Source organism: Morone saxatilis, unplaced genomic scaffold, assembly GCF_004916995.1.
Source record: "Morone saxatilis isolate NCDOM2014 unplaced genomic scaffold, NCSU_SB_2.0 Contig9, whole genome shotgun sequence".
Classification (NCBI taxonomy): Eukaryota; Metazoa; Chordata; class Actinopteri; family Moronidae; genus Morone; species Morone saxatilis.
This window is the reverse complement of record NW_023340268.1, coordinates 16,764,862-16,783,056: the sequence shown is the minus strand read 5'-3', so window position 1 is coordinate 16,783,056 and position 18,195 is coordinate 16,764,862. Positions and strand designations below refer to the sequence as shown.

Sequence of the window (18,195 nt, the reverse complement as noted above, 5' to 3'; positions counted from 1 at the left end):
TCTCTCTGGACTTTGATTTACACTTGTGGTAGTTTTCCACAAAGAAGACATGACATCACTTAGAAAATAATTTATATGTAAATAATTTCACAGAAATATTGCCAGCCATCACATGAATAAGTCAAATGATTTTTGTACAAGATGATTTGATTTCAGGTTTGATGTAGTACACTGCTGATGATAATGGAACAGGAAGCTTAGGACCTCATACAATGACGTTTTGTGACACTAAGTGTAAAGACTACATGTGTACAAAGTAAAGCATTTCAAAGTTAAATAAATCCAGTTTTGTTGTCGAGAAAATAAATGCTATCATATATCAGGTCAGGTCCTGATAAATGTAAACATAAAAAATTAACAGGTAAGTCTATTACAGTTCAACGTGACTGATTATATGTGCGCTGTCTGGTGAATTAAGATGGAAATCCTAAAGAAGCAGTGATCACCATCAGGATGTCTTTTTCTGTTCAGGAATGCAGTAACATTGTTACTCTCAAAATCTCTGGTTGTTCTGTTCCTGTGTTTCAACCACAAAGCCATCATTGCAGTAGGGGTTTGGTTCAGCACGAGCAGAGGACCTCTGGATTCTACAGCAGATCAGATTGTAGAGAGCCACAACAGGGATGGAAATCACAGGTACTATACAGAGGAGGAGGATTATGGCAAACACCCAGTCTGGGTAATCCTTTACTTGAGTTTGGGGGAATAGTTCCTAAAGAAAAAGACAGAAATTAAAAATGTATAGAATATATTTAATTTTAAAATGTTTTTTTGTTTAATTGTTTAACTTTATTCAGTTTTTGATTTGATTTGACTTTATTTTTTATACTAAGCTTAGCAAAATAAATAAAGTTCCCAACCAAGAAGTGCTTCTAGCATGTAATTCCCCATAAAACCAACATTTTTACTTTTTAGTTTGTGAGAGTGGTGAAAATGAACCAGCAGTAAACTGGCAGGGTGTTAAACAAAAACAACAAGCCAAAAGCTAAATCGTTCAGTAGACCTGAGGGCAATGACATGTCAATCACAAGATTGCCACACCCTAAAGCCAACCCTGCTTTATTGTCTATTTGACTCTAAATGGGACCATAATTTACAAAATTAACACCATATGGAAGAAGACTTGAATCTAGACCATAAACTCATTAGGAAACCGTTTACTGAGCTAAAAAAAAGAATAAATAAAGCAAGAAGTTGGGTCATTACTCCATAAGACTCAATACTGTTATCCATTAAATTAGTAATGAATGGTGCAATGCATTATGCAGGTTTAAGACACTTCCACGTTGGCTTCACTTAACAGATCTGGAAGCTCTGTCCACTAATTATATACGGTCAGGGATTTTTACACAACAGCACTATATCTATATTCAGCAATTCAGCATTATTAACATTTCCTTGCCAGTGCCCTTGACTTGCTTACATAATCTGGGTTCCATGTGGGATAGGTGGGGTGTTTCTGTGCTTGGAGGACCACGTAGGCAATCAACACCGCCAGCAGCATTATAGGACTGATCACCATCCAGCATGCCTTCCAGTAGATGTTGGGCCTCGACCCCGTCATGAAATAGATGTCTTCACTGAAACTGTCAGAGGACATGGGGACCAGTGAAAAGGTTGAAACACACTGGGATCAAAAGTGTACATTATTCTTGTAAGACCACAGAGATATACTGTACTTAAAAAGAGGAGAATGTTACTTTTTCATTCCATAGACATAAATGACTCCAGTAATCTCAAAGAATGCAATGATGAGCAGAGGCACAGAGCCCACATAGCCGTTAAAGACCTCCACCCAGTAGTTCCCCGAACCCAGGGTGAAGATGAGAGACGTCAAGAAGGCTATCAAGCAGATGATCGCTAAATAAGTGACAAAAAAACAAAAGCTTTTCAGAGAGGGAATTCAAAGGGGAAAAATGTGTCCTGACTCAAACAACTGGAGCTGATTTGCAGGTACCTGTTACGACTTCATTGGGGATCCACTTGGGTACTAGTTTCAGGTCGTTGATAGGTGTTAGGACTCCCTCTATGTTGCCAAACATGGAGGAGAGCCCCAAGCTGAAGAGCATGATGAAGAACAATATGGCCCATACCTGCGAGCCTGGCATCTCCAACACTGCTTCAGTGAACACAATAAAAGCCAGGCCGGTACCGGATGCGCTCTGGGGGAGGAAGATGACAAAGAGGCAAGAAATGAATAAGGAGGCATGAACTGACTGTACAGGTTTGACCTGCACATGATGTACTACGAGAGCAGAAGATAAGCAGGTTTTAAGGGAGGAGGCAAATTAGAGAAACGAGACAAGAAGTAAGCTATGCACAAGATTGGATGTGTTTTAACTTACATTACCTGGTCAAGGAATGTTTGCAGATTGCAGGACCTGAGGTGCAAACTGGCCACCTTATCTGGAAATGTACTATTTAGATAGTCATACCACTGATCATAGTTCTCGAGTGTCATGTTCTGGTCTGAAAGCTCAAAGTGGTTGGTCAGATCCAAGATGTTGCTGCAGATGGGATAGGAAAAAAAATCTGCCTCATTGGTACCAGCAAGAAAAATTCATCTTTAAAATTACATAAAGTATTTGTGTATACATACTCCTCTCGACAGGAGTTGTAGGCGCTGGTAGCTTTAAATCCCAGGATGGAGCGCATTTAGGAGAGACGGTGGCACTTATTTATCAACTCCTACTAGAACAGCATCCCTCTCGCAGTTGTTTCTAACGGACGCAGAAGAGACAGTTACAGCTTTGTAACTGAAATCATCCCAGTTTCCTGAGGGAGTTTGGGAGTTGTATCTTACCTCTCTGAATTGTAGCTGGAGAAAGCTATGAGACCTCCAAAGGCCACAGAGAGAGAGAAGAAGATCTGGGTGGCAGCATCCAGCCACACCTGAGGGTTCTTCAGTATCTCCCACTAGAGCGAGAATAAAAACAACACATCAGGTCATTGTGTCTGTCTTCATCATCTGTAGTAGCAACAAGGGACCAGACTCACATCAGGAGTGAAGAGGTACACCAGTCCATCAGTAGCTCCTGGGAGAGTGAGGGCACGGACCAAGAAGATAGTCAGCACCAGGTAAGGGAATGTGGCAGTAACATACACAGCCTGAAACATAAAAACATATTTCAAGTATGGTACAGTGGCTGAGTTTGAAATAGGACTTCATATACTTTTCACCAGGTAAACTCACCTTCCCCATGGACTCGATGCCTTTAATAAAGCAGATGTAGACCACACACCAGGCGCTGGCAAGACAGATGACCAGCCACCACTGCAAGGAGCCGCTGGTCTCGATGTCAGGTGTGATGTTCAGGGTCTGACGGTACCAGAAGTAATTCACTGAGGTGCTCTTCTCACACTCCACATCGTAGCCTGTATGGATGCATACACAAGTGAACAACAATAACAACACGAGATCTACAAAATTCTGTTAACAGCTTAATCTTAAAGGTGCAATATATAAGAATGTGGAGCAATTTAAATGTATTATTTGCTTTGTACTGCCATGTGTGAATGGATTGTAACCTTCCCCGACTCTCGCCTGTGAACTTATTTCCATGTAAGACTTGTGATGGTGTTTCTAGGAAAATCCAAAGGATGTGACCATGCTCCCGAGTGCTTTCTCTTCCACTCCCCTACAGTGCCAACAGTGTGCAACACTAGCTAATGTTAGCTTAGAAATGGAGTGCACTAATGTCAACAAACCAAAATTGTACCGATAACGTTACTGGAAATCATGTAAAATATATTTTGATATTGTAGTTTTAGTTGACCAATGTTAGCTAATGTTAGCTGTCTTGCTAACATGGATGAGTTGCCAGCAATATACTGTCTTCAGTGGAGTCACTCCTGGTGCTAACCACTAGTGTTATTGCTAGCAAAATACTACCTAAGTGGATGTCAGTTTGGCAGTTTTGAACAATAGATGATGTAATGCTATAAATAATTTGCAAACATAAGCTAGTTCCTGGAGTTCTAGGATCCTGGAGTCAATAGTTCTGGGTAGTCAATACAAACATTACAGATAGTAATCATAGTACAATTATAATTTATTTTAACATATTCAGTGTTCATTTCAGTGTTCATTTCAGTGTTCAGTCTTGTTTATGTGCCAACCAACCTGCTCATCAGGAGCAGTTGGGGGGTTCAGGACGCTTTGACTCTGGAGGAGCTGGGGATCAAACCAGGAACCTTCTGATTACTAGACAACCGCTCTCCAGAGCCATGCCGCCCCCGCATTATTAAAATATCTTTTGTGGTTCATCATGTGTTCCTGCATAGTTTAATCTAAAATGTGGAAAATATGTAGCAACTACGTATCACCATGAAATAGATTTTAATATCTTGGTAACATTACTGGAAACGAATTTGCCTGCATTGAGGAGAGAAACTTTGTGCCATAAAACAATTCAGTAGTTTTCCTATTGAATCTGACCTGAAATGCCACGTCAAGCCTGGTTGTTAACCACTCCTCTTGGTGATAGTCTTATAACCTTATTGCAAGTCTACCAAATTCTCTAACTGAATTTGATAGATTAGAATTTGAGTGCTGAGCTGCTCTCAGGCAATACTTCTGTTGTTATTACTGTGACAGTATATGAATAAATGTATCAAGAGCAGCAAGACTGGATGGTGGGTTTTCTTGTCACCTGTGCGGTTATCATTGAGTGGACACTGGCTCCATGGCAAGGGGTTTTGGAAAGAGTGAAAGAAGTACCATAGCACCCAGGCAATGATGGTGTTGTAGAAAATGCTCACCAGGAATGACACAATCATGGAGGCAATTCCTACAAACAGGAAATAAATGATATATATTTTCCATGTCACAAAAAAGTTTTAAGCTCATAAAATAATAAAGAATCTGACAAAAAAAACATCCTAATAGATTTTACTAATAATTCTAGGCCACCCACCGACTCCCCCTAGTAGTGGTGAGATGGATTTCCAGACACCAATGCTGCCCATGCGGAGCCTCTGACCTATAGCCAGCTCCAGGTAGAGCAGAGGGAGGCCTTCAAACACCAGCGCTATCAGGTAGGGGATGAGGAATGCACCTGAAGACATAAAGTCGACCAGATTAGACTGTCTATATAAACATACTGCAGAGAAAATCTAAAATAAGGGTGTTTTTAACCATCTTAATGAAACAAATGACAACTGTTAATCAAGCCATAATGAGCAAGATTTTAGGCCATGCTAAATAATTGCACTGCAATACCAAAAGAGCTCCAGAAATTTAAATTGATTTAAACACTAGTTGATCACAGGAATTTTTTGCGGTTCTCCAAGTGACCAATAACACGAGTGGAGTAAAAACTGCTTCAAATCTATCTGAGGCTCTAGAAAGTATTATGTACTAAAAGGTGACTAATTGATCACTAAGACGAGGTCAAATAGAGGCTTAGTTGAATGTAACACTACCTGTGGGAATCAGGACTCTTGAGTCAATATGTAAAGTTGATATCCCCTATGCATATTTAAGGGATTGGCTGTTAACTTAACTTAACCCTGACCTGGGTTCTTTAGGATTCTGTAGCTTTCGGAATCAAGATATCTCACTAGGAGCTATGAGGAAGTAAATACAGGAGTTGAGCAGAAACAGCCCCTGACGATCAATCAAACATAGATAAGTGAAAGTTAACCATTTCAAGAGAAACGTGACAAAGACTGGCCTACACCATTTGTTAATGCCTTATTATACTGAGACAGAAAGAGGATCTGCAGTGTTGTTGCAATTCAGTTGTGGCTAAGAATAATTACTTCATGCATGATTGGATAGAAGTATTTTAGGAATTAAGTGAAAAAGTAACATGCTATAATGTTGATGATGTAAGTTCCGGGAAATACAATGCAACTCTTATAATAGCATCATATAATAGCATCTCACCTCCTCCATAGATTTGGCATAGGTAGGGAAAACGCCAGATGTTTCCAAGTCCCACTGCAAAGCCAATACATGTCAACAGGTACTGAATCTTGTTGTCCCATTTGGGTCTCTCCTCCACCCCAGAGTCTCCTGTTTTGCCCATCCTCAGCTAGAAAAAATGGCCTAACCTGTTAGAACGATGCCGCTCTCCTTATCCTAACATACACAGGTATGGTAGTATATGCTTTTATTTAGTTCCTAATTCTCCACCTCAAAGTCTATGTCAGAATAAATACAACATTGAGTGGTTTAGTCCAAGTGATGTCCAGTGCGCCTCTCTAGTCCTCTGTCTTACTCTCTTTAGTGGGCTGCCCTTAAATGTCCTATCAGGTGCAGCTTTGAGTCAGGGATACAGATTTTTATTGTTTTTTATAAAGATCTGAGGCCACCAGGAAGGAAGTCAATATATCGGTTATGATGATTTAGTGATTGGACCTTCCTGCTTGTTTAAAATGGGAGTGTGCTATGCCCTGAATAATGGATAACCTGGTGATGCTGTTCCAATGTTACACTGACCTAAAGTGATCTGTTTGGACAGTCAATAAAAAAAGACACAATGGCAGTTGTGTAACAAGTGTGTTCATGGAAATGAAACAGGCAGCGTTTTACAGAGTAAAAAAATAAAGCAAAATACTCATCTAATTTAAACATTTAGAGCAAAAACAGGGAGAAAAAAGTAATTACAATTTAATAACTGTGTTTATAGTAAAATAAATATGGCAATGTAGGTAAAAGCAAGGTGAAACGGTTCCAGAGAGAGAGAAACTACTTCAGAGTCTCAGTCGACAATAGTTAAAGGCAATGTCACTGAATTTGTAATACAATAAGAAGCAAAGAGTCTGAGTATGTGAGATCAGGACCAGGGTCACATTCTGGTACCGTCTCTCAACACACATAGTCCAGAGCAACTCTGTGAAAGTTTCACATTCTCAACACCTATTCCAATACTATACTTTGAACATAATTATCACTATTCTTGGCTCGTGTTTAATATCTGGCAGCACTTATCTGCACAAGACAAATTATTATTGTTTGATAAAGTTTTTGAGCAGACCTGAGATCACTTTTATAGTAAGTCTATTTTTTACAAATGCATGCATAGGTTTAACTGAAGGGATCTAATACGTTTTAGAAAAATACCTAAACAGTGTTGTGACTGAATCAAATACAGCACACCACAAAATGTAACAATATGTTAAACAGTTGTAAGTACTTGTGTAACTGATTTATTATTACACTAACAGCTGCCAAGCAAGGAAGTATATATTTGGCATTATACCTGGCCACACAGATCCAAACATTGGTAACATTATTGCTTAATCCAGCATACCAAATGATGTATCCCAGTTCTTCTGTTACAGTTACAACAACCAGAGATGCCCGTTAACACTATGAAACAGGCAAATTCACAGGTTTCGTCTGTGCGTTTCCTTCAGGTGCTCCAGTCTATTATATGAGTTTCTAATTTGTCCATATAAATGTAGGTTTTGTCCTTCTGTATTTGACTGTTGATATGCCCAGGGAATAAAAATGAAGTGATCCTCTAATATAAAAAAATCTAAACTTTTTGAGAAAAACAAGGCTTTTACAAACTGTTTGATTGTCATCTATAGTTCTTCTCCCATTGAACAATTTCAAGCAGTTGTCTGTTTCTGCCACCTACTGGTGTAAACATGCCTCTGTAAAGCCCTGCGCAACATCAGTATCCCCAAGTCTCTGAGTGTGCTTGTGTGCAACATATTTATTAAATGCAAATATGTAACAAAAGAAATGTACAGAAATAAAGAACAGAAATAAACAATGTCACAACAAAATGTGTAGAAAGCTCTTGAAGCTTGAGATTAATGCCTTTGTGCTCCTTCAGGCTCTGTTAGTGTAAGTGGCTCGGTAACACTCTGCAGAGAAGGCGTCCTCACTGACTTGTGCTCGCTGCTTCTGCAGATGCAGCTCCAAAAAAAACCCCAATCAGTTTGGAACCTCAAAAGTTGGTTCCCAGCTGAAACCATATTCTACAGGTTGTTGTGAATTGTGCAAGGCCCTCTGTCGATGACGCATCCTTGATTACAATGGTTCTGATTAAAACTAGTGGAAATGTGGACTGGTTCGCTAGTTAGCAAGAAGGTTCCAAAAATCTTGAATGGAACAGGTTCAAGCTAATTTGGTGGAAAAACACTATTTGTGTTCCGCCCATTTGAGGTCTCCCTCTTGTGGCCAGTTTGCTGCTCTACATCTTCTGTCTGTCTTAAGAACTTACGTGCTGACATAGCATAACATAAACTAATGCATTGCTTCATGTCCCCTCATGTCTATAATTAAAAATGACTCTTAAATACACCACAGACATTTTATATGAGATTGTATGCTAATGGGTTTTTAATTTCTTTGAGAGATCCTCATTAAGTCAACTATGTCTGTCCTAAAAGTTATTCCAACTTGTAGATAGTTCATGCAGTGCAGACATAATTCTGTAAAGAGTTATATAATGTTACATTTCAATGTATGGTAGAGTTCAGGTCTCGTAGTCAGTAGGTTTGTGGTTCAACCCCTGGCTCCGCCACCCTATGAAATGGCTAAGTAGTTGATTGAGGAGGTGGAGGAATGCTGCATAGTAATTGGGGCTATGTAATGAATTAAATGGCTGAGTAAAGGTGGAGGTGGCAGTATAGCTCAGTAGGTAGAGCTGAGGTATGGTTGGTTTGTGGTTCAAACCCTGTCTCCACCAGCCAAGCAAATGACTAGTGAATGGCTAGGTAATGGAATAAAACAGGGAATTGAATAGGGTAAAGTAATGGGGGAAATGTCAAGGCAACTGACTAAGGGGTTAGGTAATGGGTTGAATAACAGGGCTGGGTTACTGGCTAGGTACCTTAGTAAAGAGCCAAGTGACTTTCTACAGTCAACAACAGCTTTTTTTAAGTTTCTTCAGTCAGGATTTAGAGTACTGGTGAAAGTTATTAACAACCTTGATTATCATTAATGCTCCTTCAACCACTTAATTCAAATTAAAGCCAGCAATTCAGTCTGGCGTCAGCTTTTGAACTAATCTTCAAATATTTGTACCTTTTATAGATTGTTATTATTCAACTTTTAAAACCATCAATTCAGTTTAGCATCCGCCTTTTAGCAGTCAGCATTCACACCTGCATTTTCTTCAAAAACTGCATTTTCTAGTTTAAATGATAGTTTTTTTTATAAAGCAACACAACAAATAATAAATAACAAATAATATTGCATTTTATTGTCATTTGGCTAAGTTTTTTGACAGGTTCTTATTCTTTTCAGCCTAGCCAGTGCATACCCAGGCACTGCCAGACTGGGGATTCCTGCCAAAAGAAAGATAACCGCATTGATCCATGGAGGGTACGATACTGATGCCATAGCCGGGAACTCCACCTGTAAACCACAGAACAGTATGGTTTGTTAACAACATTTACCATAAATGATGCATCATGAATTGGTCTGTTTTGCAATGAGGCATGATTAGAAAATACTGTAACAAGTAAGTGTGCTTACAGAGTTGGGGTCCCAGACTAAATATGTGAGCTCTTTTTGGGCTTGTGTCACCAGGTAGAAAACTAAAATGACCAGAACGATTAGAGGACTGATGAACCTCCATGAAACCTGCCAGAAGATGGAGGGCTTATGTCCGATCATAAACTCCAAGTCCTCATTGAACCTGCCACACAAGAAGGTTTTGATTGGATTATAATATATATGTTATATATATTATGTACTGTATATATATCTTCATTAATATATATATATATATATATATATATATATAAAAAATTCAAAATATACAGGGTGTGGCAAAAAAAAATCAGCACTCAAAAACAGAACATAGAGGTTACAAAACATACATAACAGGCTTATAATAAAATATAATATACAATACGAAGACAGTAATTGAGAATAAAACAAAAACAATGAGCTATAAGATGATAAAACGGTCCATAAAGCAGAGCGGAACTCGAAGTTGGGTGATGATCATTCGTGGGTTTGTCACAAGGAGCAACGTCTTTAACATCACACATAGTTATGTTTTCCATTGTAAATATAAAAATATTAATTAGTGCAGCTTTAACTTAGCACATAAAATGGTTAAACATACTACAATGAGTTTATTTAACTGTCATGAAACAGTTTAACACTGATACCTCTAATTCTTCTGCTAACATGGTTATTTTGCAGTAGGCTGTACTATATCATACAATACAATTTGAAGCCATACATTAGCGTAATGCACTAACCTGTCTATTCCGTAGATGTAAACAACAGCTATCATCTCAAACAATCCAATGGTCAGAAGTGGAACAGATCCGGCGAAGGTGTCAAAGAGAGTTACCCAATAAATCCCTGAGTTCTGGGCGAACAGGAGGGAAATGATGAAGGCTACAACACATGTTACTCCTGAAACACACACAAATCAGACAATCAATTATTCTGGGGTTGCACAGCTAATGTGTAGATTGTTATAATAATAAAACAATACCAGTTAGTGCTTCTTGGGGCCATTTTTTAGGTAACATATTGAGGTCTTTCAGTGGGACCACCTTCAATGTTGCCAAACAGGGTTGAGAGTCCCAAGCAGAAAAGCATGACGAAAAAAGAGGGACAGACAGATGCGAGAACCCGATCTTTGGTGATGGTCTGTAAATACAATGAAGGCAGGCCTGTGCCCTCCACTCCCTGGACAAACACACACATTAGTCCTAATGCAGATAAGACTAAAACTAAATACTTAGAAATCTGATCATTTATCAAGTAACAGTCACCTCACTTGATAAAGTTTCTGCATGTCGCAGGTTTTGATTGGTCCAATCCAAGGGGGAACAATATTAGGAGGAGCTGTTTGAGATGGTTAAGGCTGCCCTCGTGTTGCCGCAGTTGATGCTTCTTCAGGAAGGTCAAATGTGTTTGATAATGTCATGATGTTACTAGGGAGAAAATATGTCAGTGATTAGTAACTCTATATTACTGGAGTCAACATTACAAATCCAATTAGTATTTTTTTTTTTTTACCCTATAAATCTGAGGTATGTATACATAGTTGAAGAGTTTTAGTAATAACATTATTTATTACCAGCACCAGTAAACATTTGATTTAGTTCTCCAAACCTGTGTTTAGGGAATTGTTGCCAACTACCCCTTTATTTACATTGTGATTGCAGATTGCATCTTTTAAAATGCTCTTCAAACTACAAAGTAGAATATACTTTTAGGACTGCTCTGCTCCAAAACCATTGAAACCCACACCCTGTGACTACTCACTCGCTGATACAGTTGTCATATTTCTCTGTGGCTCGGAAGCCAATGATGGTATAAGTGACTGTGGCAGCATAGACTGAGGTGAGGCCAGTTATAGCAGACAGGATCACAGCATCCTGCATGCAGTTGTTGCTTTGGAAAAGAAAAAAAAGGCAAAAGATTGAGGACACACCATGTCTTAGAATGGCTACTATCCTTTTTTTTTTATTGAAGTGAGCAGAATAAGAGTCCAGCAGTGTGGTTATAAAGCACAACTGGGCTCCGATAAATCTTTCTTACTGAACAGGATTGTAGCTTGAGAAGGAGATGAGGCCTCCCCATGCTAAGCTAAAGGCGTAAAAAACCTGGGCACCTGCATCCAGCCAGGTAGTTGGATTCATTAACTCGTTAACCTGCAAGAACAAGACATACAGTGAGATGTTGTTTAACATATGAGATATATAATTGGCTTTTTTTACGATAGCAATTTGAAACATACGTCTGGTGTGAACAGAAACTTTATTCCACTTATGGCCCCTTTAAGAGTCAGTCCCCGGATAAGGAAGATGCCCAGCACTATGTAAGGCAGGATGGCTGTGACGTACACTGCCTGAGGTCATGACAAGAAAAGAAAAGACATTTAATAATTGTGGCGATTCAGGAAGACATAATGTTTGACTGACGGTTCAACAAACCTTGCCCGAAGTGCTGATGCCCCTTATGTAGCAGATACCTATGACGGTCCAGGCAGCTAACAGGCAGACTACTATAGGCCAGTGGATTCCTCCAGAGTCAGCTATAGAGGTCGTACTGTTCAGAGTCACTCGATAAAAGTAGTAATCCACAGTGGAACTCTGTTGACACTCTGATACATATCCTACAGGGGCGAGAAACAGTGGTCTGCAAATGTTGTAATTATGAGTAGAGTTTGGGTGCTTAATGTGTATCTCTGTGTGTATATTCAAATACCTGTCCCGTTGTCATTGAGAGGACACTGGGTCCAAGGCAGCGGGCTTTGAAAGGAATTGAAGAGATACCACATGATCCAGGCTATTAAGGTGTTGTAGTACAGTCCAATCAATAAGGAAACCAGCATGGACGCTATACCTGATAAGGACAGAATCCTTTAACTGATATCGGGCAGTCAGCTCATTGATTAACAGCTTTGCGTTGCCATTTAGCCTCTGCTTAGGCTAAATTGTTCCAGGGCCTATTTTACTTACCAATACCAGTCAGATAAGGGTTGATGGCCCTCCACACTCCCACGCTGCCTTTCCTGAGACGCTGGCCGATGGCAAACTCCAGCAACAGGAGGGGCATTCCTTCCAGAACCAGCAGGATCAAGTAGGGGATCAAAAAGGCACCTGGACAATGTATGATCAGGAGCACAATTATACATCTTTATTGTTGCATTTATGACAATTATAGGCCTTTTAAAAAAAAGTATGAATGAAAAGACTTTAGTAGGCAAATAAAGCTTAAATACTGAATATAATGCTTAGTCTGGGCTGTAAACGGTGGCATGGCACCACCTGTGAACAGTGCATAATAGTAGTAATAACCCTCGTGATGGCTTTACCCGCTCTGTCTGTCAGCACCTCAGTCAGTGTACTATGTAACGGTTATCTGTCCCGTTGCAACACAACAATCTGACTAATGCATGGGTGGGTTATACTGGGTGAAAGGTGGGGTACTCCCTGGACCGATGGATTTAAAGCCAGGATCTTCTTGCTCTGAGGAGACTGTGCCAACTACCCTGCCATTCTATTATATGTTTATGTATGTTAAATATGCATTTGTATTATTATAATTATTTTAACAATCATACATACATAATAGGCTTCTTTTGTAACCAATTAGTGTTTTCTCTCTGCCCTGAATGTTTGCTTGTGTTCAGTTTATCAAAGTTTAGATACTACATAAAACACTGTAATGCAAGAAGTTATTTTAACTCGGAAACGGTCAAAATTTTTAGGTTAAAAAACATTCTTGATTAAGTACATTTTACTAGGTATTTTTTACAAAGTCAGTGTCACTTAAAATTACTAAAGCTACTTTATTAAGAATGTTTTTTTGGCTTGCAAAATTTAGTTAGTTTTACTTTTAATTTTTGATTTAAAAATAACATTTTCATTTTGTTTTCCTCCTAGAAACGAATTGAATGCTGAGATATAGGCCTACTGTTTATATTTATTAGGGTTTGCTAGCATGCCTTAAAATCAAGAAGGCCTTGTGACCCCCTATGAAGCATTGGTGTCCCCTAGTGAGGGTCCTGACCCCCAGGTTGGGTACCACTGGTCTAAATTACTGGTATTTGTTGTGAGTAAGCTCTAGCTAACCAAGCAAGCTTGTTTTAGTAGACACAGATTGAGGCAATTTTGGCTCTAATGCTGCTCCCATGCAATATATTTTTGTTGCAGTTACTGTAATATAGCTTCCCATTTGTAAACTGTTTCCTTGTCAACATCCAAGTTGAAAACCCAAACACCTCACATGAGTCAAAGTCCATCATTCTAGGTAATGAAAACACAAATTGAATGGATATAGTACAATCTTGTGCAGTATTTTTAACCTCCACAAAGCCATCTTTGCAATCTTACAACTGTCTTGAGTTGAGTTAATGAAATTAACCCTCTCATGCTGCACTAATACAAATTGTTCCCAGTTCTACCATCCATAATGTGAATATAACACAAGGGCTTGAACATCTAGTTTACAGAAATGACCAAATTCGTTAGATTTGTTAGATTAGTGTTAGAAAACAGTCTTATCCCCTGTGGCTCAATATAAAGTATTCCAGATGTACTTACTTCAAACAGCCCCTTTTGAGAAGTGAAAGGTTCACAGTTCCAACCTTTAATATCAGTAGTGTCCTTTTTTACTAATTGTGTACCACTAGGAAAATCATGTTTGACAGAGACAAAAATACCAAAAAGCTATACAGTAGGCTAGTCCTACGTACCTTAACCACACTTAATTTTTACAATCATCCAATAACAACAATAAAAGAATTAAAAGTCTATAGAAACTTAACCATAAGGTTCCCCTTTATCATTTTCCTCTGAGCTTACCTCCTCCATGACTTTGACATAAGTAAGGGAATCGCCACACATTGCCAATCCCAATGCAGAAGCCCACACAGGTTAGGATGTACTGGGCTTTGTTGTCCCACTTGGGCCTGTCCCCGGCCTCCTCCTTCTCCATTCTTTCCAGATCCTCATAGGAAGGGATCCTGAGATCCAAGCCTGGGTTAGGAAGTACCAGTCTCATGGCGACCCCTCTGAAGCAGAGATGTTACACTGACGTTCCTTGAAGTCAAAATGAGTGCTTGGTGCATGCACCTGGCAATGTTGAAACAAGTTTATGATCTTTCACTTTATTGGTGCGTTCGACAGATTAGCCAGTGCATACTTTGCACTTCTGTTTTTATACCACCGCCATACAGACATTAAATTAAATAATACATATGCATATTTAACATACATATAATAGAATGGCAGGGTAGTTGGTACAGTCCCCTCAGAGCAAGAAGATCCTGACTTTAAATCCACCGGTCCAGGGAGTACCCCACCTTTCACCCAGTATGAAACTCACTGTCCCATGCATTAGTCAGATTGTTGTGTTGCAACGGGACAGATAACCGTTACAGAGTACACTGACTGAGGTGCTGTCGTTGATGATGAGTCCTGCTCACAGCTCCAAGAATATTGTGAGACAGAGGGTTCGCCGACCTAGCATTGTTGCAGTCACTAAGTAGAGTTTTACCTGGCTGCAACCATGCCACTGGATTTATTAACTCAATCAGAGACGATAGAAGATAAGTGACTGTATCATGGTAAAACAAAGTTAGGATTCAGTTACTACTTAAAACTGACAGGAGACACTATTTCCGATTGTCCTGGCCATTATTAATTCATCTGTGAAGGTATTATACATCAATCTACTTACTAGTTACACTTGTTTCTTTTACAGCAGGCATACCCAAGGTTGAATTACCTACTGGGCATAGTGGGCAGCTGACAGAACTCAAAAGGCCCCTAAACATTACAGCCTTTCGGTGTTGTCTCCCCCCGGTACTATGCTCAATATTATAAAACTAAATAAACTAAACTTCAAACGATACAACAATAGCTAAAGTACAGTATGGTGCAAATATTAAAGGGAAGCAGGGGAAGGGTGGAGGTATTTTTCAAGAATAAACAGAAGGTTGTCAGGTGGACTAGGAGCGGAGATCCATTTATTTTGTTTTTTGAAAAGCCTGGATGGGAACGCTTCAGTACACTTTAAGAACAAATATTACTGGTGCCACTACAGAAAATTACAGAATTTCACATTATAGACACTTTCACTAACTCTCTGTTTGTTCACAATTTAGCACATTAACCTCATACGGTCCAGCCATACACCAATCAGCCATAACATTATGACCTTATGACATTATGTTTAGCTACATTAAAGAGATGCAGCCCTCTTTCTAGGCTGAGCCTGATGTTTTTCCCCCAGTAAAAATGACACTGATACTGTACATGACAGTTAAGTACTTTATATTTAAAAACTTTTTAAAATGTAGTTTCCCAAAGTAATTTAGTTTGTCATTATTTTTCAATATTGTTTATTTATTGTTATTATACACACAAACTGAGCCACTGCAGCTCCCAAGCCCAGTGTGATGTACATTGTTTAAATCACAAGAGCCACCTTGGTTGAAACATCTGAAATTAATTTGAGAAAAAAATTCTGAAACACTTGTGGTTTAGTGACATTTCTAACGCACAACCAGACTTTGGATCATAGGAGACATTACAACTTGCACATTTCCAATCTAGTCTAATCTTAACAGATTTAGTTTTTGTTAGATTAGAACTGTCAACTTTTTTTTATAGTTTGAGAAAAATACATGAGGACTCTCTAAATCTAGCTAATTCATTGTATCCCCCACTTCTGAAACTCCCCCAGAATGTATTTATTGACTGATGGAACCATTGATGAGCTTGGACCATGATGGATTTCAGTCATTATATAAGACACTCTTGCTATTATCAATTTTGTGAATCATCAAACGATAATAGTTAATCAAGTGCACCAAATGATCAAGAGGCAAAGTTCAGAGAAAGGCTGAATTCAATAAAACTTATTTTTAGTTTTTATTATTAGTTATTTAAGTTACTTATTATAAGTTATTTATTGCATTCAAAATAATACTACAGACTGCTGATCTTTCATTTATTATAATGGCAGAATTGTATAATAAGTACAATACTATAGTTGGATGAGTACTTGAATAAGGGATTTATTTTTCCAGTAATATTAGTCAGTAAATAATTTAGTTAAAGCACCTTAAACATTGCTGACTCGACTGTCCCTATCACTCCTTACAGTATGTTGTGCTTTGCATCTGACCTGAGTCAGTTTGATGTTTATGTCTAACCTGTCTATACCTGTTAAGTTTTCCAAGTTGTAGAAAATTCATGCATTCATTCACGCCCAGTTACATACAACTCACATTTTGCCTAAAAATTCATATTTGCTGTATTGTTTATCTATTGATAGGTAAACATTTTTATATATTGGTAGATACATTTCATTAGTCATGTGTTGTTAGGTTACATAGGTAAAATTATATTTCACAGAGAGAAAAATGATTTAAACGGCAAGGATAAACAGGTATAAAACCTGGATTTTAGTACAGTATATTGTCACAGCAGCAATGAATTTGCACAAAACATGAGCAGAAATGTCATTATCTTTCTGAAGTGCATCAATAAAGCATCAGTAAACAGTTTAGCACATCAGGCAAATTTTTTAGTCACTAATGTTTTGTCTTGGTACTATTTTTTTCTTACAGCAAACAAAGACCAGCCTACATAATGCATACAGAGGAACTGCTAGACTGGGGATTCCTGCCAAAAGAAAGATGATCACGTAGATCCATGAAGGATAGGTTACTGACACCAGAGACGGGAACTTCTCCTGTAAACCACAGAACAGTATGATTAGTGCATTTGGTATGGAATGGCAAAAGGGCAAATAAAGTAGGGATGCTTATGATGATATATTAATTGATCACAGAGCTTGTGTGCTTACAGAGTTGGGATCCCAGACTAAATATGTGAGCTCTTTTTGGGCTTGTGTCACCAGGTAGAAAACTAAAATGACCAGAACGATTAGAGGACTGATGAACCTCCATGAAACCTGCCAGAAGATGGAGGGCTTACGTCCGACCATGAACTCGAAGTCCGCATTGAACCTGCCACACAAGGTTTTAATTAGTTTTGAAAAGTTTTGAAATATGTCACAAAATAATTCCTGTTACACAGGACTTTACAATAGGTCAGCCAACTGCATAGGTTTTGCTCAATGACTGGCACAGCATGATGTTAATATTGTAGTTTTGCAGCAAATATCAAGATGTAGGGCAAACACAAAAGGAAAACTTGTGTGTCCAGAGTGGCGGCCAGAATCAACAAGTTCCTTGTTGGTGCTTTAAATTAATCATGAAAATGATCCCTGTCATGTACATAAAATATTGCTCAATTACAGATAAGTGATATTCTTATTCTTTGTGGAACAGAGTGCAGATGTGTGGCTTCTGCTAACATGGTTATTTTGCAGTAGGCTGTACTATATCATACAATACAATTTGAAGCTATACATTAGCTTAATGCACTAACCTGTCTATGCCGTAGACGTAAACAACAGCTATCATCTCAAACAATCCAATGGTCAGAAGTGGAACAGATCCGGCGAAGGTGTCAAAAAGAGTTACCCAATAAATCCCTGAGTGCTGGGTGAACAGGAGGCAGATGATGAAGGCGACAACACATGTTATTCCTGAAACACACATGCACAAAAACAAGGGAGCTTGTGTTAGTACAGAAACCAAAGACAAACACCAAATATGTTTTATTGAAATGAAAAGCTGGGGAATTGATTGCATTGAATTTTAAAGCCAAGTTACCAGTCAGGGCTTCATGAGGCCATTTTTTAGGAAATACATTGAGGTCTTTCAGTGGGACCAC

The 18,195-nt window shown here is 38.7% G+C and overlaps 2 protein-coding genes and 1 pseudogene across 2 annotated transcripts in view; all 3 read right to left on the bottom strand.

The window, feature by feature from the left end:
- Positions 1-55: 55 nt before the first annotated feature.
- Positions 56-6,271, bottom strand: LOC118342814 (sodium-dependent neutral amino acid transporter B(0)AT3-like). Its single transcript, XM_035681477.1, is given in 13 exon segments — positions 56-712; positions 1,424-1,586; positions 1,701-1,860; positions 1,958-2,162; positions 2,351-2,507; positions 2,600-2,683; positions 2,685-2,720; positions 2,804-2,916; positions 2,998-3,108; positions 3,194-3,375; positions 4,653-4,790; positions 4,917-5,057; positions 5,891-6,271. Coding segments are annotated over 13 exon segments (1,851 nt in total). The 5' UTR covers positions 6,033-6,271; the 3' UTR covers positions 56-493.
- A 2,896-nt stretch (positions 6,272-9,167) lies between these two features.
- LOC118343281 lies at positions 9,168-14,555 on the bottom strand (annotated as a pseudogene).
- An 841-nt stretch (positions 14,556-15,396) lies between these two features.
- The window catches only part of LOC118343282 (sodium-dependent neutral amino acid transporter B(0)AT1-like), a 9,668-nt gene continuing 6,869 nt past the window's right edge, over positions 15,397-18,195 (bottom strand). The window contains 4 exon segments of the mRNA XM_035682054.1: positions 15,397-17,146; positions 17,261-17,423; positions 17,848-18,007; positions 18,135-18,195. The exon segment at positions 18,135-18,195 is cut by the window's right edge and continues 4 nt beyond it. Of these exon segments, the coding sequence (XP_035537947.1) occupies positions 16,979-17,146; positions 17,261-17,423; positions 17,848-18,007; positions 18,135-18,195 (552 nt within the window). The 3' untranslated portion in view covers positions 15,397-16,978.